We start from the raw sequence: 22154 nt of genomic DNA, 5'->3' as shown, positions 1-22154 counted from the left end.
ATGGGCGCAGCCTCCTGTCCTGTGAACGAGCACGGCCCTATGACCCTCAGGGTCCCCCAGTGTCCTCTTTCTCTGCCGATGGCCTTCCCACATGACAAGCTGGTCTCTTTCGCCCAGGTCCGGGAGGTGACAAGGCAAGTTATTCGAGTTTCCAACGAGGCCGTCACGGAAGATGACCAATATTCTGATCTCCTGATGGTGTGGGGCCAATATATTGATCACGACATCGCATTCACCCCTCAGAGCACCAGGAAAGTTGCATCTGAGGGAGAAGCTGATTGCCAGCTGACCTGCAAAAACCAAGACCCGTGTTTTCCCATACAGGTACAAATTTAAACTTCTTCACATTTGTTACAAAAGTAATAGATGTCGTTTAAAAAATCAAACAAAGTGTAAAATGAAAGGTCAAAACCTATGGATGCGGCCAGAAATTGCCTGTGCATGTATGTACATAACGTGTCCTTATGTGCGTACAGGAGCCTCACGCACAGCTCGTGTGTCGCACTACGTGCGTTGCTCCCAACTTGGTGTGGGTCTCCGAGCAGTAGTTATAGTTCTCCCCGTGTCATTAAGTGGACAGAAACGTGATTGTTTTAAGACTTCGACAGTCCTGCAGTACGCGTCATAACTTACTAACGATTAGCTTCTTCATGAGCATTTAGGTGGTTTTAAGCTTTGTTGTTTTAAAATGCTGTCGCAAATAACAAAGCGGGCGCACACCTGGACATGGAGCCTGGGGCACGCATGCACACCCAGCGGGCACATCGGCAGGGCTAACGGTGCAGAGCTGGGGGAGCACAGAATGCGCCCACAGATACTGCAAATCTGGTCTCTGTAAATATTGTGCTAATTTCCTCTCTTACTAGTAAGGGAAGAGACAGTGCAGGTAAGGGTTTAGTCATTTCTCTTTGGAAAACATCCTCAAAGGTGGGGGGTAGGGGGAGCACTTTCTACCCAAAAGCAGACTGCCTGGGCCGTGTCCCCTAGGTACCACACACCTTCCTGGAGCAGCCACTCTGGGCCACGCTGTGCCTGAGCTTGGTGGGAGGTCCCGATAAGAGAACCAGAAGTTAGGACCCTTTGGGCGTCTGCAGAGGAGGCCCCAACAGGCCAGGCATCTAAACAAAACAGACCAAAAGGAAAGATTGTGGAGAAGGGGTGAAAGGGCACCATGGGGCCTGCACCAATCACAGCTAAGGAAACTCCAGCCTCCTCGAATGTCCTGACCCTGGCAGGAAGGGGGAGCTGGAGGGGGACAAGTGGGCGGGGCAGGAGACAGAAGTGGGCGGGGCAGACAGCGGCACCGGTGCCCTAGGGTCCCGGCCTGCCTAGAGCTTTCAGGGTGTCTGCAGAGGCCCAGTGACCCGGTCTCCCCTTTCCCGGCAGCTACCCATCAACGGCTCGGGGACCTCAGGCCGGTCCTGTTTGCCATTTTACCGCTCCTCCGCGGCCTGTGGCACCGGTATCCAAGGCGCCTTCTTTGGCAACCTGACCTCGGCGAACCCGCGACAGCAGATGAACGGGCTGACCTCTTTCCTGGACGCGTCCACCGTGTACGGCAGCTCCCCGGCCTTGGAGAAGCAGCTGCGCAACTGGACCAGTGCGGAGGGGCTGCTCCGGGTCAACACGCGCCACTGGGACGCCGGCCGCGCCTACCTGCCCTTCGCGCGGCCACCTGGGCCCACGGGCTGCGCGCCAGAGCCCGGCACCCGCGGGACGGCCCAGGCGCCTTGCTTCCTGGCCGGGGACGGCCGTGCCAGCGAGGTCCCCGCCCTGACGGCCGTGCACACACTGTGGCTGCGAGAGCACAACCGCCTGGCCGTGGCGCTTAAAGCCCTCAACGCGCACTGGAGCGCGGACACCGCCTACCAGGAGGCGCGCAAGGTGGTGGGCGCCTTGCACCAGGTGTGAGAGGTCACTGGGACGCCCTGTGCTGGCGTGAGCAACGGGAGCTGGGCGGGAGGCGGGGAGCACGGGAGCCCCGAGGTTCAGGAGTAGAGCTCCGGAAGGAGCTGCGTGCTTGTGTAAGGGGTGGGGGGGGGAAGCCCCGTGGTGCAGGGGGCGGAGTAAGAGCGGGCCGGTGCTGTGGGGGTGGTGCTGGAGGGTGGAGTCGGTCGGTCGTGGGAACCTGATGCCCACGCTTACATGGACCCGCAGGCGGTGGAGGGGAGCTCACCTCTGAGATTCACAGAGGGGAACACGCGGTCGGCGAAATAAAAGAAGTGATAACCACGCAGGGCCTGTGAAGGGGCGTTTAGGCAGATTTGGAGGACGGCAATGTAATGTGACCCGGAAACCCGCCACCGTCTTCTGGCAAAGTCAAACAGCTCGTCAGACACGCTCTGACCTTGAACAAAGTGGCCTCCGACGCAGGCGCAGTCTAGCAGTTCCCAGACAGGGTCCCGTCGGGGGCGTCCCGCCCCCCGCTCTGCCACGGCGCGTGTCCCCTTGTTTTCTGTGTCGTGTCGTGTCTGTGCCCCTTCCCCGAACGCACGCTCCGCAGGGACAGACGGTGTGTTTCCCAGCTGTCCCGTGTGAGCAGGGGTCCAGGTCCAAGGGCAAGAACGAAGCAGAGCCCCGCCCATCACCCCGGAGCCCCTCCCTGCGGCTGCCCAGGACTTTACAACATTTCTGAGGCTCACATTTCACTTTCAAATTTCCTTCTGTGTTTTCTTTGGTCAATAGCTTCTCTTCAGGGTTTTTGCAAATGCCTTGGAAACCTTAAAATAACGATAGGTTGCATTGAAAGAGTTGGTAAAACCCTTGCAGGGGCATGGGCTGCGTCCTGGGGGCCCCTCAGCCCCGGGACAGACAGCCCTGTGCAGGGTGGGGGGGACGTGTGCCCTGCCCCAGGTCGAGAAAGGGGCTCCCACGAGAGGAACCCACAGGTGTAGAACAGACAAAAACCGTGTGGAGAAGTCACTTTGAGGCCTTACTGCAGGGCAGGGCGAGCTGAGACCTGGTCCAGTCAGGGGGCTGCATCTGTCTCTCCACTGGGTCCCGTGATCATGAAGGGCACCTGGGGAGGGTCACAGGCCACGTCAGTCCTGTCCCCTTAGAGCGATGCATCTTCCAGGTTGGGACCAAATTAGGACAAGGCCTCATTTACAAAACCCACACACGGGTTGGGCTCCTGTGGCGACCCCTGCCGGCCCCTTGCCTTCGTGCTTCTGTTACAAGGAACTAACGACCTGACAGACACAATTCAGGGGGGGAAGGAGTGACAGGGTGTTTCTCTCGGCCTAAATTTTAACCGGCGAGGACCCTTCAATCCCACGTAGCCCTCGGCTTGCGCGCCATTTCCTTCCCGCTTCCGGGCGGGGAGTCCAGCAGCGCCCCGGACCCTCTCTGTAAGTAACGTGTCTGCCACGTGGACACCACACCGCACACCCAGCACAGAAAACCACGGCTGTTTCCTGCTCTCACGGAAACTCCACGAAAGAGGTTCTCCAGATAAGGAAGCTGGTCCAGAGAGGCCCCCAGCCCTCCCAGAGTAGCGCAACTGAGAAGGAGGAGGTGGGATTCGAACTCCCGGCTCTGAATCCTGAGCCTCTGGTCTCAGGTTCCAAAAAACGCCTGGACTTCTGACTTGCGCTCTGAGTTCAGGCGTCGCCGGAGTGCCCACGGGTGAAGCGCGGTGCAGTGCCACAGCCCCGGTGTCTGCGTGGTGTGCAGCCACGTTTTGTGTGGCCTTCCCTGCGGGGCGTCTGGGGGTGTCGCTGACACGCGCCCCGTCCCGTAAATGCCAGAGCTGTGAGGTCGCTCCTCGCATCCCTTCAGCTGGTTGCCTGTTCCCTTGCCTGGATGGCACGTCCCTCCTGGAACACCTCTGCCCCAGGGATGTACAGGAGGAAGTCCTCCCCTGTCTCTGGACGTGGCCCCGGTCTGGCCCCCGGGCCCTGCTGGAGGCGCCCCGCTCAGAAACTCCTGTTTTCCCTTCTCCGTAGATCATCACCATGCGAGACTACATCCCCAAAGTCCTGGGCCCCGAGGCCTTCCAGCAGCACGTGGGCCCCTATGAGGGCTATGACCCCACCGTGGACCCCACCGTGTCCAACGTGTTTTCCACGGCCGCCTTCCGCTTCGGCCACGCCACGGTGCACCCGCTGGTGCGGCGGCTGGACGCCAGCTTCCGGGAGCACCCCGCGCTCCCCCCACTGCGGCTGCAGGACGCCTTCTTCAGCCCCTGGAGGGTCCTCAAGGAAGGTGCGCCCCCTCCCGCAGGCTCCCCGGCACGAGCGCCCACAAACCCGTGGTGACGGCAGGCTTTCCGCTCCCAGCACGTTTGGCCGAATTCTGTGTGGTTATCGGCCTTCACGGGGAAAGTCAACACCTCGAAGCTTTTTAAAGTCTCGACCGCTCATCAGAAAACCTCCTCCCGGATTCTGAAGCTCTTCAGAGTCCGCAGGGTGGCCACCTGAGGTGCAGCGCCCCTCCACCTAGTGTTTCAAAGCTCGTGTAGAAACCTCGTTAGCACACGTTCGTTACAAGTAACACCGTCCTCACTGGTGCACAACGTGAGAACGTCAGGACTGGTGGTTCCTTCTCTGGGTCCCCTTTGGGCCTGCAGCCTGCCCCCTATGCTCACCAGTCAGTCCCCTGGGGGGCCCGGCCAGGTGCCGACCCACCCACACGGCAGAACCCAAGCAGTACTGGGAAGCCCTCGGAGTCCCGTGAAGGGAATTCGAGAACCTGAAGGGCTCATCCGTTAAGAAAAGGCAGAGCTGGCCATTGGAGATGCTGTGGTTTTCCCAGGACTCATGAGACAATCTTGGCCTCTTCCGTGATATTTTCCAGGTGGTTTGGACCCCCTCGTGAGGGGCCTTCTCTCGAGACCAGCCAAGCTGCAGGTACAGGACCAGCTGATGAACGAGGAGCTGACAGAGAAGCTGTTCGTGCTGGGGAGCTCGGGCATGCTGGACCTGGCGTCCATCAACCTGCAGCGGGGCCGGGACCACGGCCTGCCAGGTCTGCCTGCTCCCGGCTTCTCCCCAGGCTCCTCCTTGGGCTCCTCCCCCGACTCTCCTTGGGCTCCTCCCTGGGCTCCTCCTTGGGCTCACCTCCTCAGACTCACTTCCCCAGGCTCCTCCCCAGACTCTCCTTGGGCTCTTCCCCGGGCTCCTCCTTGGGCTCCTCCCCCGACTCTCCTTGGGCTCCTCCCTGGGCTCCTCCTTGGGCTCACCTCCCCAGACTCACTTCCCCGGGCTCCTCCCTGGCTCACCTCCCACCTGGGCCTGTCTTCTCAGAAGTAAATGCATCGCCAACCTTTGTCCAGTCTCTAAGAAATGGGCTTTCCAAGCACCCTCGTTCATCCACTGGGAGCTCATTCAGCTTGCTCAGAGGACAGGCCCGCAGGGCGTCCGGGGCCTCCCAGTGGGGCAGGAGCAGGGGGTTTAAAAAGAGGAAGAGGGAGATGGTCTGGCCTCCCAGCAGCCCACACGAGGCACAGCTCCAGGGGAGTCAGAGGCGGCTGTCCTGCCCGCCCCTCCCTGTCACCGTCCCAATCAGCACACGGCCTTCTGCTGCCTCCAGGCCGTCTCACCCCAGCAGTCTGATTCCCTGGCCACTGTGTGGGTGGGAACCCTCTTCCCGGGAGGCTCCTAGCTCCCCACCCCCACCTGCCATGCCCACTCAGGCCCCATCACCCTTACCTGTCCTAACCCTCGCCGCCCCAGCCCTGAGACCCTCTGGGATGCCCTCCACGGCCTTTCCTCTGGGGCGCCCATAGTTGGGCTGTCTGGTCAGCCTTTGGTAGCCACGTGAGGCCCCTGCCGCCTGCCACCCAGTCTCTGTGTGTAGACACGCCTCCCCTGGTGCCTGGGGAGCCCCTCTGGGTCAGGGGCCACGCCTCACGTGTCCCCTCTCTGCGTGTGTTGGGGACTCACAGACCAGCCGTGGGAAACCAGGCCTGCCTGCTCAGAGCCCCCCACACGTGTCCCCTCTTACCTCCCCCTCAGAGGCCCGGGAGGTGAGTTATGATCACGGTAAAACGTGGCGTCTGGGGTCTGGCATTGTTGTGCCTCCCACTGGGTTTATGAACTAGCCCTTCAGGAAGGCCCCGACGTCGGTGCCGGAACATTCCGGCACGTCGGGTAGTGGGCAGGTTCTCTGTAGCCAGGCGTCCTGGACGGGACCGGCGAGCCGTGGCTGCGGTGAGGCAGGCGGGGCGGACGCTACAGCCCCTCCCCCTGCAGGCTACAATGCGTGGAGGCGGTTCTGCGGCCTGCCCGCACTGGAGACCCGCGCCCACCTGCGCACGGCCACTGCCAACGCCAGCATCGCGGGCCGGATGATGGACCTGTATGGTCACCCGGACAACATCGACGTCTGGCTGGGCGGCTTGGCGGAGACCTTCCTCCCCCGGGCGCGCACGGGGCCGCTGTTTGCCTGCCTCATCGGGAGACAGATGAAGGCCCTGAGGGACGGAGACCGGTGGGTGCACCCGACCGGGCCCTCGTGCGGGAGGCGACCCCGGGTCACCCCAGACGGGGCTCATGCAGGCCAGCACCCTGTGAGCTGCTACGGTTGCGTCCCAACCACCCGGCCTCACCTGTGAGCAGGTGTCGCGTGGAGAGCGCGTGTTTCTGGCGCCAGAAGCCCGCTGTGGGGTGTTCTCTGACACGTCTGCCCAGTGGGGCAGACGGACGCTAACCCGGGCCTGAGGCCCAGGTCCGCGAGGGTGCCCTCTGAAGGCTCAGCCTCGGCCCGGGCCCCGCGAGGACCCTGAGGGTCCTGGTTCTGGGCCCGGCATGGCGGGCGTGAGGAGTCTGGAAGCACGCAGACCGCAATGGCCGCCCGGTCCCAGCCCCTCTCCTCTCGCGCAGGTTCTGGTGGGAGAGCAGCGGGGTGTTCACGGAGGCCCAGCGGCGCCAGCTAGCCAAGCATTCCCTGTCCCGGGTCATCTGTGACAACACGGGTCTCCCCAGCGTGCCCCCTGATGCCTTCCTGGTCGGAAGATTCCCGAGGGACTTTGAGTCGTGTGAGAACATTCCAGGCCTGAACCTGGATGCGTGGAGGGAGGTCCTTCCTCAAGGTGACGTAAAGCCCTTCTTAACTTCTGTCGTGCCACATGCATTATTTGCAAGGACGGGGGAGGCGGGCGCCCCACACGTGAGCTGCACATGGGACCCTCGAGTCGGGGTGGGCAGGCGGACAGGTGAGCGCATGGGCCTCGGGGGCACAGGTGTCCGCTGGGCCTCAGTGGTGCCGTCTGCAGAGCTCTGCCCGGTGCCAAGAATCTGCATGGCCCGCTGGGCTGTGGCAGAAATGTCTCTGGCTGGAAGGCGGGAGGTGTGAGGGGCCAGGGGGGTTAGGGAGTGAGAAGGAGGCAGGAGGTGAGAGCCCTGAGAGGCGCCAGGGGGCAGGAAGGCTGGGTAGGCCTCCCAGGGAGGGGTTGATGCAGGAGGAAGGTGCGGGCACAGCGTCCTGGACGCCATCGCTGTGTCTGGTGACCAGGGAGCAGCGTGTCAGGGGGCAGCAGAGCCTGGGGGACCTGGCCCGGAGCCGGTGTCCTGAGGTGGGTGGGGTTGGCTCTGAAGCCAGCGCTCCTGGTCGTGCGCGGCTGGACCGACCCGCGGGACGTGGGGTCCGAGTGGCGGGCAGAGGTGGGGCGGAGCCGGCAGTGAGCGCTGAGGGCACCCGCCTTCCGTCCCTGTGCAGGTGACGCGTGTGGCCTCCAGGGCGGAGTGGACAACGGGGACTGGGCGCTGTGCGGCGAGCCCGGGCAGCGCGTGCTGGTGTTTTCCTGCCACCACGGGTTTCGGCTGCACGGCCCGGAGCAGGTGGCCTGCTCCCCCCGGGGCGGGCGCTTCCAGCCCCCCGTGTGCAGAGGTCAGTGCTCCTCAGCCCCCGCTTCACCCCCAAATCTGTGCCCGTCAGACCGGAGTAAGCGCAAGTGTGGCTCCTGAAAAGGCGCCTCTGAGCGTAACGACCCTCCCAGGTGGCGGGGAAATAAAGTGTCTCCTGGGTGGGGGTGCCCTCGTGGACCGCTTTCTAGATGCGTCACGACCGTCACGTCGGCACGCAGGTATTAGGGACAAGTCAGTGACTCACAGGAGAAGGTTCTAGAGCCACATTCTCGAGTGAAACTTGAAGGAGGGAGGTGCTTCCTCTCGGAACGCCCTGGGACACACTTGTCGCCCGGCTTGCGCACCTGGGCATGTGGGTGCCCCCAGGTCACCTCCCATCCGTTCGTCCAGCCTGGCTGCTGGCAGCGGTGCGGGGGGAGGGGCGCGAGCGCAGGTGAGGGTCCCCCAGCGGCCCTGCGGAGGAGCGGGCAGGATGGCCGTCTGCAGCGGATGCCTGTGTGTGGGTCCCTGAGGCCGGGGACTCCTGGTGACCGCAGGCCCGCTGGCTGAGAAGTGACCCACAAACCGTGCGTGCACCCCACCGGGCCGCGGCAGCCGGGGAAGCGATGCCGGAGGCACGCAGGCTCCACTCATCGGCCCATGACCTTGGCCACGACTGCCCCTGGGAGGAGCCTGGTGACAGGCAGGGAGCCGCGCCCGGGCTGCTTGTTAGGAGCTGCTGACGGCCCAGCGGGCACAAGGGTGCAGCCACGCAGGAGTTTCAGTTCAGGAAGAGGAAAGCGTTCTGGAGGTGGATGGAGGCCGCGAGAGCGAGCTTACGGCCACGGAAATGCTCAGCTAGAAGTGGTTCACGTTGCGGACGTTTTGCCTCGGTGACGAAGATGCGGTTCCGGTCTCGGAGGCCAGCGGTGTCTTGTCCCGAAGGGCTGCGGTGGTCACACAAGAGAGACTGACGGAGACCGTGAGCGCCAAGGCGGGGCTGCAGTGCGGTCCTGTGCACCTGCTTGGCGAGGGCCGGGGTCTGGGAGGGGCTGAGATCCGGGAGGGGTCGGGGTCCCCGGAGGGGCCCGGTGGCTGGCCCCAGAGTCGTGTCCAGGGAGAGCCCTGAGGAGCAGTCGCCAGAACAGGAGCAACCAGGTGAGACCCTGCCGGCTCGGGGGAGCGTATCGCCAGGCCCAGGGCTGGACCGGAGAACCCCCGTGCCCAGATTTGCACGAGCAGGACGTGAGCGGCGAGGCTGGAGGACACCCCGCGCCTCATCCGACGTGGTCGGGGGGAAGCCAGAGCTTTGCCCTCGAGGTTCACAGGAACCCACGGTGCCGTGGGTTACACCCTCTTTGCCTAAATACCTAGACGTTTTACGTGTGGATTCAGGCGGATTTTAGCCCTCGTGACCCCAGAGCTCTATTCCTGACGTCCCGTCTCACACCCATCGGGTGTTTCTTCTTCCTTAATCAGCCGTCTGCCCGGCGCATGCCTGGCTCGTGCTGACCACTAGCAGTGAACGTCACTCGGTTCTGAACCCCGGTGGGGTGAACCCGGCAGCCTTCGGGGGGCGTGGCCCGGCACGTGGACACAATTCCTGGCTCACGGTCGCCCCCGGGCGCCCAGAGCTCCCGAGTCTGGACCTACCTGCCCGGATACCAAGACCCTGTCGGGCAGGGCGGCTCTGAGAAGCCTCCCGGTCTAATGACCCCTGCCCCCTGCTGGCCCGCACCCCCGCTCACCCTGCCTGGGCCACCTCAGTAGCTTTGTCATCTGCCCCCAAACCAAGGGCTTCCGTGACTCCGCGTTTGCAGAGGCGACCTGACCGAGGGGGGCCATCCGTCTCCGTGGCTTCTCCATTCCGGTTAGTCACAGGCACAGCGAAAGCACAGGCAGATGCCCAGCGTTACCAACATAGCGAGTCCAGAGCCGGTGGGTTGGATTTTGGTGCATCCACGCCGGGAACTCTCGTGCTGAATAAATTAGCAGTGTGTCCACTCACGTGAGATACTGTCCACAGATTCACCAGGTGAGATGCACAATCACGGAGCAGCTGCACAGTGGGAACCCGCTTGGGGCGAGACGAGCCCGTTTGTAAACACTTCCAATGCCTTCGTGAAGACGACGACTCATTAATCTCGGTTTCAAACTTGGCACAGACGGGACGAGGAAGGAGAGGGTGTTAACCTTTTATTTACACGACCCGTGTTTTGTCCTCCTGCGTTAACGATTAAGATATAATATCTTTAAACAAATTCTGGAAAACTCGACGCGGTGCAGCCAGTGGTATAAATGTGCTATTTCTGTACGTGGTGTTTTTCACCTGATCTGTGCCCTGCACTGTGAGTTTCTAAGTCAAGGAAAAACAGCCTTTGAACACAGTGCAGAGAGTGCTTTTCCTCGTGGGGTGAACTGATGCGAACGTCAGAGCCACCTCTGTCCTCGGTGAACCACGGCGGCCACGGCTGCAGGGAGGAAAGAAAGGCTTTCCTGAGGATGCGGTGCCCGGGTCAGACGAGACACGCACTCTCCTCGTCACTCAGCCCTACTTTTCCACCAGCCCATCCACACGAAAGTCTGGTGGAAAAAGCGAACCTGGAAATTAACTGCAATGAGGCTCTTGTGAGGGCTTCGAAGTCGGGAATCAAAGTGGATAAAACGCGGGGTGTCTGTGGCCCTTTGCTCTGTTGTTGCCCAGAGGGTGTGTGATCCATGAATACAAACCGTGGCTCCTGTGTCTACTGGACAGGGAGCCCCGGGTCAGCACCCTGAGCTCGGGAGGGGGAGACGCACCCGGGCAGGTAACGGTCCAGGAATCTAGGACTAGGCGAGCCTGAGACCAGTGTGGGTCTGTCCCACGCGTTCCGTGGCTTCCCCGGGGCAGGGGGAGCAGAAGGTGCGGGTCCCCAACCTGCGCAAACATGTCCCTCGAGACGCACCGCAGCCCTGACCCCTGGCCCCTTGGATGTGCATAATTACACCCGTTTACACGTGGGAAGAGCCCAGCTGGGGGGAGCCCGCACCCTCGACCTCCGTGTCAGGAACAACCCCGCCCCGCACGCCCACCACACGGCCCGGTCGTGCTGGGCAGCGTGGTCACAGAGCGGCCGACTGGCTCTTGAGCTGACCTCACAGGCCGACGAGAAGAGAGCAGGTGCTCCCACAGAGGCTCCCCCGAGAGGGACACGCCCACAGGGCACTAGGGGTTCTCGTATTCTCTAGGCAGCAGTCTGGGGGGCCTGCGTGGCGCCCAGGGTGAGGACCGGAGCTGGGGAGGGGACGCCACAGGGAGCCGGAGGAGGCGGCGGCGCCTGACCTCCGTGTGCTCTGTGCAGACGTGAACGAGTGTGAAGACGCGGCACAGCCCCCCTGCCACCCGTCGGCCCGGTGCCGGAACACCAAGGGCAGCTTCCGGTGTGAGTGCACGGACCCGTACGTGCTGGGGGAGGACGGAACGACGTGTGTAGGTGAGTCCACCCTCCGCCTGCGTCCTGGGCGCGTCTGCCCGTGCACCTTCCAGAGGCCTGCAGGTTCATCCTCCTAGACGCATGTCCCGTGACGTCCTGCGCGTGCTCCCTGTGCCGCGTCCGTGACTCTGGGTGGGCGCGGGGACCAGCCAGTGCCGGCCTCAGCTTGGCTGCGGGAAAGACACGACACTCGTGAAGGGCGAGGTAGCGTGGGGGCACCGCCCCGTCCTCTCCGGCCCTGGGGACACCTTCCTGTCCTCTCCAGTGTGGGCGCACCGTCCCTCCTCTCCCGGGAGCTTCCGCTGTGAGGCTGGCACCACGTTTCATTCTCAGTACGGAACAGAGAGGTCCAGTGACTTGCTGGGGGTCACACAGCCACTCGGTTGCAGATCCAGTTTCCTAACTTGGCGCCTCGCCCCCGTGAAGGAGAATCTGCAGGGACAGATTTTGTTCGGGTGGGGGGTGGGGCACCAGGCCGATGGAGCCCAACTGCAAACACGCCAGGGCAGCCGGAGACCCGAAGCCGGCCACACAGCACGGGCTGTGGGGGATGGGAAGCAGCCGGAGGGCGTGGTCAGGCTGGGGGATTCCTGCAGAAGCAGCGAGTGTGGGGGGCGGAGGGGGGCGGGAGGGGCCCCTTGCTCCAGACAGACTCCAGGCGGCATCCTCGTCCCCGAATGGATGCAGCAGGCACCGCCCACGCGCCCACATGAGGCGCAGGGATGGCGGGGTGGCGGGACCCTGACGTCCCCGGCTTGTGAGGGGTCAGAGTCCTGTAGGGGAGCAAGTCACGAACCCACAGTCTCACAAGCCGCGTAGAGCCCGCCCTCGTGGTAAGTGCCACAAAGGGGCGCGTGACGTGCAGGTATGTCCGTGAGGACACTGGCCCGCCCAGGGGTTCAGGGAGCATCTCTGTCACAGCGGGGCGCAGGCGGAGGTGAGGGGTGGAAAAGCACTGCGGTGCCAAGGCCCTGGGGCAAGACAGTGGGGATGACTGGGAGGAGGGGGACAGGAGAGGCGGTGGGAGCAACGCAGAGCAGGCCCTTGTCCCCTTATGTCCCTGTGTCGGAGGGCGGGACGCCTCCTCACACCTGCACCGCAGGAGACGGCTGCCGTGGGCCAGGCCGAGGTGGCGGCAGGACGTGGGTGTTGCGACCAGAGGTGGACGCGAGGGACGAGGGACAGGGATGTGCAGGGAGCCCAGGGCGCTCCGCAGGTGGGCGGTGCAGGGGCCCGGCCAGCTTTGGGACCAAGACGCCCATCCTGGCGCCCGTGTGTTCGCTGAGAGCGGCGGGCGCGCTCACGGTTTCCGGTCATGAGGCCTGACTGAGGGGCTGAGTGCGGGCGGGCGGGTCGAGGCCCTGTGGACGTTTCTGAGAAGCTGTGACTCAAAGGGCCCCCTGGACAGGAGCCAGTCCCGCCCCCACACGCCGCCCGTGCAGAGCGCTGGTCCCGCCGGGGAGCCTCACCGGGCCCGGAAGCGGCAGGCGGGGTGTCAGCTGCTGGAGGGCGTCAGGGGCAGGTGCAGGGAAAATCCAGTCCCTGCGCTCTGGGGCCCCGGCACCCTGCTTTCAAGGCGAGGGGGGGCCCCCACGGGAGACACCCCCGTCACGCCACCCAGAGGGATCTCTGTCCCCGACAGCCACATCCACGAGCACCGTGGCAGGTCTTACTGTGGCGCGGGCACCGGGCCTAGGCCCTGCCCACGGGACGCGTCCCACTGCTGTCGTGGCCGGATGTGTGTGTGTGCCTGCGTGACCCGCTGTGGCTGCCTCCAGCACGCTAGGAGCTGTCTGCTCCGGACGCCCCCCGACCAGCCTCTCCGAACGATCCTGTCCCAGAGGGTGGGCTCTCAGGCGGGAGGACCCCACGTGCGCACGTGTTCGGTGAGGCGGGGGCCGGTGTCGGGAAAGACAGACTCTCACCTGGGTCACTCGGCGTTGTTACCCCGTCCCCGTCCTGGGGGGTGGGGACAGAGTGCAGACGCCCGTCTACCAGAGGCTCCCCCCTCGCCTCCCTGCACCACACCCACTGCCCACTGGCGTCCACGACCACGTACAGGCTGAGAGACCCCAGGTGCCACGGGAAAGCTGGGCCACCGGGCACGCTCACGTTGTGGGCAAAGGGCCCTCGTGTTGGTGCGTTTTGTGCACGATCGTTACTGGCCACACGCGCGTGCAGGCTTTCCCCGCATCAGGGTAGGTGAGAGACCCCGCGGCAGCCGCACGGAGCCCAGTTGTGCTCAGCAACCTCCGGGGTTGCTTTGCTCGGAGCCCTGGGACGGGGCCCTGTGCTTGCTTGCCTGGTGGCCCCGACATCCAACACACACGGGCTGGGCCGGACCACAGACCTGTCACCCGTCCTGGGGGCTGAGTCAGGGATCCGGGTGTGGGCAGGGCCGTCCCCGGCGGGCCCGTGGGTGGCATCTCCTCCCGGGTCCTCACCTGGTTCCCTGTGCTGCGTCCTGATGTCCCTTCCTCACAGGACGCCCGTCAACGGGATTGGGGCCCGGCCTCACGACCTCGTTCGACCTCAGTTACTTCTTTAGGCCCATCTGCGTGCAGCCGCGCTGAGGCTGGGGACAGTGGCGAGGCCGGGTGGACATCAGGCAGGTGGGGTGGGGCCCCTCCCACACAGGAGCTGGCTCGACGCAGGGTGACAGGCCACAGACCGCGGTGGATGCGTCTGGGAAGTCCGTTCTTGGCCATTTTAGAAAAATCAGTGGGATCGAAGAGTCACAGGTCCCATGTGTCTGCTTGGCCGGCACTGAGCCCAGCAGACCTGGGATGACCCACACGTAGGCACAGGACCTGCTCCCACACAGGAGCCGGTGGGGGACGGGCAGAGACGCCCGCGCCCTCTCCCCCCGGCAGGCGCGTCCTGGGCAGGTGGTGAGACCCGGGAGGCGACGGGTCTGGAGAGGCCACCTGTTCTCTCGCCGCTTCTGGGATGGGGAGGTGGAAGTCAGGTGTGGGCCGGGCACTTCCCGAGTCCCGTCACCGAGCCCTGCACGTCCCCGGCGACTCCTTGCAGCCCCCCCTCACCCCCGTCCAGCCACGGCCCCTTCCGGTCTGCACCCATCAACCCTGCTCAGTTTCTTTGCAGGATGAACAGCCAGCCCGTAGCTGGGGCGCCTGCTGTGTCGGGGCCCCACGGCTCCCCCTCGGGGCTCCGACCATGGAACGGAGTTCAGCCTCCACCTGCTTCTGCGGGAAGGGGCGCCGAGGGCTCGAGCTCGTGGCGTCACATTGCACCTCCCCCCACCTGCCCGCTCGGCCCCTCTGTGAGCGCAGCACGAGCACGCGGGGTCCCCAGCACCTCTCCATGGGGCTCACGCGTCTCTGCCTGTCGGTCCTGGCGGGAGGGCCTGTTTCCTGGAAAAGGGCAGGTGCCCCTGCGCTCTCCCCAGCTCTCCCTGCACCTCCCATCGGGGGGAGCCCGTCTGTGCAAATGGCTGCTTCGGGCAGATTTGTGCCCCCAGGTGCACCACGCTGTCGCGAGCAGAGGCGGGCCCCCTCGGGACCAGGGTGGGCTCGGGCTCCCGGGCACACCGGCTGCACGCTTGGCAGGCCGGCTCGCTAACCCCCTCCTTCTTCTCAGACTCCGGGAGGCTCCCCAAGGCGTCCTGGGTCTCCGTGGTGCTGGGTGCCCTGTTCGTCGGCGGCCTGGCAGGCCTCACCTGGACGGTGGTTTGCAGGTGGTAAGTCCCCGCTCTTCCGCCGCAGGGAGGCCATTTCCTCCCCGCGGGCAAGGCTGCTGTGTTTCAGGGGCCAGGGTAGAGGGTCAGTGCCCCAAGCCCTTCCGTCATGAGACTTCCTGGTTCTTGATGACGCTTCAAACAAGGAAAGCGGGACAATGGCCCTTACGCCCCGGGAGTCAGGTGTCTGTGGGCGGAGACCCCGGGGATGGGGTTCTGGGAACGTTACAAGGTTGCAGGGTGCTCTCTCAGGAGCTGAGATTCGCCCCCCGCCCCTGGTTTCTCAGAGAACAAGGGTCCTGTCTTCAGCCACATCCGCCACTCCAGGGCCGACTCCTGGGAAGTTGGGAATTGGGAAGTTGGACTTTTACGCCGAACCTGGCAGCGTGGTGGGGCCTCAGAGGCAGATCTGGGCGTCTGTGCGGCGGACGGGTCCGCGCCCCTGAGCCGCTCTCACTAGCAGCTCTCGGGAGTCAAGCTCAGACTCTTGCTGAAGTTTCTCATGTGCATAAAATGCACGAAGCCGTTGCTCGTGCCGTCTGGCCGCCCCCTCCACACCCGCGTCTGCCGCACCTCGTCCGCCACTGCCTCCCGCGGTCTGTCCCTCCTGCCGCTCGCCCTGTGGCCCCCGAGGCCTCGCCCCACGGCCCCCGCGGCTCCCGCGTTGCTCTGCGTCCCTCCCGTCTTCCAGCAATGCGGTGACCTCCACGCGTCGGCGCCTCCGTGGCTCCCTGCCACGTCCCGACACGTTCAGAGACGCCTGCCCCTGACCTGAAGAGGGACATCTATCTCCCCGTGTTCCTACACCCTGCAGAAGCAGGGTTTTTTTTTTTTTTTTAATTTTTTTTTTCCAAGGTTTATTTTATTTTATTTTTGGGACGGAGAGAGACAGAGCATGAACAGGGGAGGGGCAGAGAGAGAGGGAGACACAGAATCGGAAACAGGCTCCAGGCTCCGAGCCATCAGCCCAGAGCCCGACGCGGGGCTCGAACTCATGGACCGCGAGATCGTGACCTGGCTGAAGTCGGACGCTCAACCGACTGCGCCACCCAGGCGCCCCCAGAAGCAGGTTTTAAACAGCCAAACCTCATAGCCACAGCAGACAGGTGTCACCGTTGTGAGGCCACTGCTGTGCTCCACGGGTGTCACCGACCAAGGCCAGCCACAGCCCTGCTTCTGTCCCGAGCAGCTGAGGTGAAGCCCCCCCTAGTGTGATGGCCCCCCTCCACCTATCCCCCCGCCGAGATGCTCTGGTAGACCCGGCACCCATATCCTTTAAGCTCCAAGACCACCTGTGCCTCGACTTCTGTCCCTGAAGAGTTCACTGTGTGTCTGGTAAGTGGTTTTTAAAGGACACGCTTTGCAGCAGATTCGTAACGTCCGACAGAACTAACGTTTGCTGCAGTTCAGACAATACCGCGAGGGATTCCTTCGGGTCACCGTGAACAGGAAGACCCACACATCACGGGTCACGCGGGCCGGTAAATTTAGCTATTACCTCGTCTAACTTCTCTGTTGGTCACCTGAGTCTTGTTATAGGCTGACGTGCGTCCCCCGAGGTCACGCGCTGAAGACCCGACCTCCGGTGTCTCGGAACGTGACCACGTGTGGAAGCGGGGTGGCTGTGGATGAAACTAGTTGAGATGAGGTCATGCTGCGGTGGGTGGTCCCAACCCAGCGGGACTGCTGTCCTCACAGAAGGGGGATGGGGACAAGGACGCACACAGAGAGAGGGCAGAGATCGGGGCGTCTACAAGCCAAGGGTCTCCAGCAAACCCCAGAAGCAGGAGAGAGCCTGGAGCGGATGGTCCCTCACCAGCCCTGCCGACATTATGACCTCGGGTGTCTACACTGCAGAACAGGGAGAGAGCAGATTCCCGTTGCCCAGTCCCCAGGCCGCCGCACGGTGTTGCTGAAGCCCCAGAAACTCGTATGATAGTGTCGGTCTGTCCGTTTCCGGAATGTGTCACTTGCCCAGGCTGGTCGGCTGTGGAGTAGCCGCGGGAACCCGGGGGCTGCGCGGGGCCGGGGCCTGTCCTCGGCCACCGCGCCCCTGCCTCCTCCTAGTTGACTCTGGCCCGACTGTGGTCGCACCCTCAGGGCTGTTCTGACGGGTCACGGACCGCTCACCGCCCCCCACCCCCCACTTACCTGGCGGGGAGTCCCTGGAGTCGGGTTCGCGGAGCGTCTCCAGGTGCAGGACGGCAACCTGTTGTGAGAATCACTTGCTCTTAGAGGCGCGGACGCTGGCGCCAGTACCCCCGCAGCGAGCCGCTAAGTCAGCGGAGCAGCAGAAACTCGAGGGGCCGTCAGCAAACACCGCCAGACGGGCTGGGCGCCGCTCCCGACCTGCCAAGTGTCATGCGGCGAGCAGCTGACGTTCCGTAATTGAGCGCGAACGTGTGATTTTGTGTTTGCGAACATCGCCATTAAGACACCGGCCCTGGTCACCGGGTTACGCCTGTAGCCCCCACACCAAGAAACTGAGAGCCGTCGGCCCCACGAACACCTTTCCCGGGAAGTCTGGGGGGAAGCATCCCCCGAGCCTGACGGCCGACTGCAGCCGGGAGAACACCTGAGATCACTCGGCCGAGCGGCTCGAGGCGGATGCTCACTTGCAAACAGGACGGCAGTTCACGCAGGAACCGGGCTCAGACCACGGCCGGGGCCGCCGTGTGGACCAGGCAGCCACACTCTGAGCCACGAGGGGGTGCAGACCTGCCACGCCCAGAAGCGCCCTTTCCACTTGCAGGGTCCACTCCCCTCCACGCCCCGAAAGCCTTTCACCTTTTTTACCTGAAACTGCTTTGGTCGACAGCTTGAATTTTCCCAGTTTTCGGTCCTCCCAGCGAGGCGGGGAGGCTTGGAAAGGGGGAGTTTGTCCTCTGGATTTGAACCCACACAGGGAACAGAGGGAAGGGGCTCAGCTCCTGGTGGGCAGCCCTCCTGGGACATCTGGTTAGCAGGCGCTCGGCAGGGGGAGAGGGAGAGTCCGGCTGTGCCCACACGGACGGCTCTGCGTGCACGATCCACAATCGCCTGGCACCTGGGCCCCTGCTTCCCGCCCAACCCCCGCCGCCAGGCTGGGTGGCCTCGCCTGGCGCCCTCCAGCATGCTGCGCGGTTGGAGCGAGTGTGGCACGTGGTGGCTGGCCGCACGCCTGGGACACCTGTCCTCCTGTCTTGGCCTCTGCTCCCCACGGAGCAAATTCAGTGACTTCCCAGAGGGTGTAGGCACGGGGCCTCCTTGCCTCTGCTCCAGCCGGGCAGGGGGGCCGAATCCGAGGCTCCCTCTCTGTCCCGTGCTCCCCTGGGCCCTCTGCAGTCCGGGCACAGGGGACCCCGCGGGAACAAGCTCCCAGCCGGCTTCCCGGACCTTTCCTTCCAGGAGACCAGACGCCTTCACCCACGCTACCCCAGGGAGGGTGGTCCCCCCAAGGCTTGTTGCTGTCGTGTCCTGAGTCCTGGAGACGTCGAAAGTGACCGCGGGGATGACAGGCTCCCATGCGGCGGGCACAGCTGGCGGGTGGAGGACGTGTCCGAATGTCCTGCTGAGCCCTCACTGACTCACCATCAGCGACACTTCCTTCCTCCCGGATGGTCAACACTCCCCACACTCTCGCTCAGGTCCTGGTGACCCGCCCGCCACAGGAGGAGGCTGGGCTCGGAAAGCCGCGTTCACAGCCTCACGCTCCTGTCTCTCCAAGCAGCCGGCTCCCTGAGCTCCACACACTCACCTCCCGCCGCCTTACCAGTCCCATCTGTCCCCACGTCCCGGGAGCAGGACCCATGAGCCAGCTTCCCACTCGCTCCTTACGGAATGCGTTGGAATCATAATTCCATGACAAACAAAAAGGAGGATGGAAAGGGAAACAGTCCACTCTAATGCTCTGTCCACAGAAAATTCTGTTTTTCTTTCCCTGAAAACCTGTTTGTGAAACTACTCGTTCTGAGAACATGAGGTCTGACGCAGGGAGTTGGTGTGGTGGCCTGTGTGCGGCCGTCGGGGGGTGTGAGTGTTCTGCACACGCACGCACACGCGTGCACACGCATGTTCCCACTCTGAGCTGACCGCAGCGACCTTCTAACGAAAGGACCGTGTGAACCGAACCCACCACCGCCTTGTCCCTTGAGGCCCTCACGGCTGCCTGCGTGCCCAGCGCCGTTAGGCAGAGATGGATTGTGGGACCGGAGCCCCAGTGGAAATGGCAGGATAAACACAGGATACAAGCGGAAGGCTGGCGAACGGGGAGGCGGAACGCCCGGGGGCCCGGGGCAGGTGCCGGCGAGAGGGTGTCTCTGGGAGCGGGCCCGTCTCCGTGGGACGTGCGGTTCTGACGGGGCTGTCCCACGCCTGCAGCCACACATCCCAGACAGAGGGGTCCAGAGACCACGGCCCCTCCTGGCAAGTGGTGGCCACGTGCTGTGCTGTCCCAGATCCGTGGCGGACATGCCCACGCCCCTGGGGCACCCACCCGGCGGGAGAGCTGGGCCGCGGGCAGAGGCGGAGGTGGGGGAGGAGGGGAGGTTGAGGCACACAGCCCGTGAGACTCGTCTGCCCAGGTGTCTGGTCCTTCTGCCTCTCAGCCGCCACTGGTCCTTCCTTTCCCGGCGCCCCAGGCTGCAAACCAAGGTGGCTCGGCTGACGTCTTTCTTCATACCCACGTAGACGCACATCACTGGGACCGGCCCCTCCTCCTGGGGCCACCTCTGCACCCGAGGGCCCAGTGTGTCCTGTGCTCACGTCCATTCATCCGCGGCATTTCCTAGTTTCCCTGTGACCCCTGTGCCCCCAGCTGCTGGGGAGGGCGTTGTGTCCCACGCTGGGGACGCCCCTGCTTTGTGGGGTGGGGGGCCACGGCCAGGACTGGCCCCAGCAGCAGAGGCGCACGCAGCACGTCAGAGACGGTCACGTTCAAACGCAGAGCGTCCTCAGTGAGCGTGAGAATTGTAACGTCAGTGGGAGTGGGGGTCTTGCCCGTAATCCCAGTTTTCCGCGTATGGATTGTGAGTTTCTGAACGCGTTTCTGCACGAATTTAAAGTGCCGTCAGATAGGGGTGGCAGCACCGGGCTCGGGTGTGGTGGCTGCGGCCGCAGGGCTGGCGCTGGCCCCGCTCTGTGGCCTCCTGACGTCCCTCGTCTGACCGAGGACAGTACAGGCCACGCCGTGCGAGAACGTTCTCGTCGCAGTAATGCTGCCCAGGCTCCTCCCCTGAGAGGTCGGGATTGGGGGGGGGGGGGGACTCCCCGGTGCTCCAACACTCCCTCCAGTCACGGTGGCAGCACGGCGTGTGGGGTGGGCCCTTGGGGTCCCTCTGAGAAATGACAGTTGTAACCAGCGTGCGCTTGTCCACAGGACACACGCGGGCCGCAAATCCTCACTGCCCATCGTGCAGACAGGAGGAGCCTCCCAGCCGGGTCCTGGAACATCCCCAGAAACGGGGGCACAGCCTGGTGCCTGCACTCGGGGCGCGGGGCAGGTGGGTGCACACCGGGCGATCGTGGGTCCCCGCGTGGCAGGTGTTTCCGTTCCGACCAGGAGGTGCTCCCCACAGCGCCCAGTCCTCCCCATTCTGCATCTGCCTGTGTGTTTTCTCCCACAAACCGCATTTACAGGAGAACGTGAACTAGTGAAATGTTAACCTACTTTTTAAAAAGCGAGGGCAAATTAGAACGGGTGAGCCAGAGTGGAAGCCGTGAAACGCTTTCGTTGTGCCAACTGAGGGCTGACGGCGGGCGTTCACCCCAGGTACTGGCTCCAGACGCCGCCAGCGAACAGGAGCTGAAAGGAAACGCTAACTTCCACATGCACTTTTTTTTTAATTTTTTTTTTTTTTCAACGTTTATTTATTTTTGGGACAGAGAGAGACAGAGCATGAACGGGGGAGGGGCAGAGAGAGAGGGAGACACAGAATCGGAAACAGGCTCCAGGCTCTGAGCCATCAGCCCAGAGCCCGACGCGGGACTCGAACCCACGAACCGCGAGATCGTGACCTGAGCCCAAGTCGGACAGTTAACTGACTGAGCCCCCCAGGTGCCCCTAAATGGACTTTTAAAAAAATGGAATAGCTGTAAGTGGCGTATGGACTTGTTTTTTGCTGTTTTTACTCTGTACGTGTGACCTCAACAGATGCATTAAAACGTCCCTTCTAGGGGCGTCCGGCCCGGTCAGAAGAGTGTGCGAATCTTGATCTCGGGTCATGAGGTCGAGCCCCACGTTGGGTGTAGAGATTGCATAAACATAAGTAAGACTTTTTAAAAACTCACTTCGCACCCCTGCACCTGTCAGACCTAGGCGGTCGGCGGGCCCTTGCAACAGCCCGCTGTCCTGTTCCTGGAGATGCTCCCTGCACCCCTGCGCCCCTAATTAGCCCGGCCGAGACCCGAGGGCCGACGCGGGTCCCCCGTCTGTCCGTGTGCTCAGTGCGACTTGTCTCCCACAGGACCCGGCCTATGGATCGCAGACCCTCCTCTGCCGGTAGTAACCACAGGCGCCTGCTTGGAAACCCCGCGTGAGAACTTGCTTCCGGCTGATTCCTGGGAGCGCACGGCCGTCTCGGGGCATCTGGGGCAGAAGGGCACCCTGGAAACGACACGGCCCGGGCCTTCCCATCCGGCAGGAAGCGAGCTGCTTCTGAACACTCAGAGCCGCGTGTCACACACACGTGTGCTGCCCCTTTGTGGGACGGGACACAAGACAGTAGACCTGCAGTTTGCTGACCGGGGCATTCGAGGCTTCAAAATGGTTTCGTGTTCCCCAAATCGCTCCCGAGGCTGTTTTCCACGTCAGGGCCCGTCTGGCGTGTGGTCCAGTGACACTCAAGGGCAGACAAATAAATCCTCCCCTGACAACCGCCTGGCTGTGCGTGTGTGTGAGCCTGCCTGCCGGCTCCTCCCGGGGCTCCCGGACGGGGATCCACCAGCCCCTTCGTCCAGCCGGACAGGCGGGGAGGCGCCGTGTCCACTGCGTTCAGGCATCGTCTCCCCCGCTCTCATCCTGGCTGCCGTCTTCTTCCTTCCACCCCGCTTCCTGCCCGCGCACCTGTTCCCTGCTTGTGCGTTTTTCCAGTGTCCTGTGCCCAGGTGGCCTTCGTGCCTGTGTCCTCTCCCGGCTGCCCTCCTCCGGGTGGGCCTGGAAGCAGGGCGACTCTCGGGGTCTGTCTCATCCCCCCCCCCCCCCGAGGGGTCGATGGCATG

At 63.6% G+C, this 22154-nt stretch overlaps 1 protein-coding gene and 1 long non-coding RNA gene across 2 annotated transcripts in view; both read left to right on the top strand.

Moving 5' to 3' along the window:
• Positions 1-11569, top strand: part of TPO (thyroid peroxidase) — a 36057-nt gene extending 24488 nt beyond the window's left edge. Inside the window, exons 6-13 of the mRNA XM_045447896.1 lie at positions 118-324; positions 1387-1905; positions 3948-4206; positions 4798-4968; positions 6195-6432; positions 6825-7033; positions 7660-7830; positions 11129-11569. Coding sequence (XP_045303852.1) covers positions 118-324; positions 1387-1905; positions 3948-4206; positions 4798-4968; positions 6195-6432; positions 6825-7033; positions 7660-7830; positions 11129-11337 — 1983 coding nt within the window. The 3' untranslated portion in view covers positions 11338-11569. The remainder of the gene's footprint in view (positions 1-117; positions 325-1386; positions 1906-3947; positions 4207-4797; positions 4969-6194; positions 6433-6824; positions 7034-7659; positions 7831-11128) is intronic.
• A 7878-nt stretch (positions 11570-19447) lies between these two features.
• Positions 19448-21809, top strand: LOC123581697. Its single transcript, XR_006703947.1, has 2 exons — positions 19448-20437; positions 21401-21809. It is a non-coding gene; the product is annotated as an uncharacterized LOC123581697 (long non-coding RNA).
• Positions 21810-22154: the final 345 nt, after the last annotated feature.

This window comes from Leopardus geoffroyi, chromosome A3, assembly GCF_018350155.1.
Source record: "Leopardus geoffroyi isolate Oge1 chromosome A3, O.geoffroyi_Oge1_pat1.0, whole genome shotgun sequence".
Classification (NCBI taxonomy): Eukaryota; Metazoa; Chordata; class Mammalia; order Carnivora; family Felidae; genus Leopardus; species Leopardus geoffroyi.
Note: the sequence above shows the minus strand (reverse complement) of the source record. Positions and strands in the feature narration are given on the sequence as shown.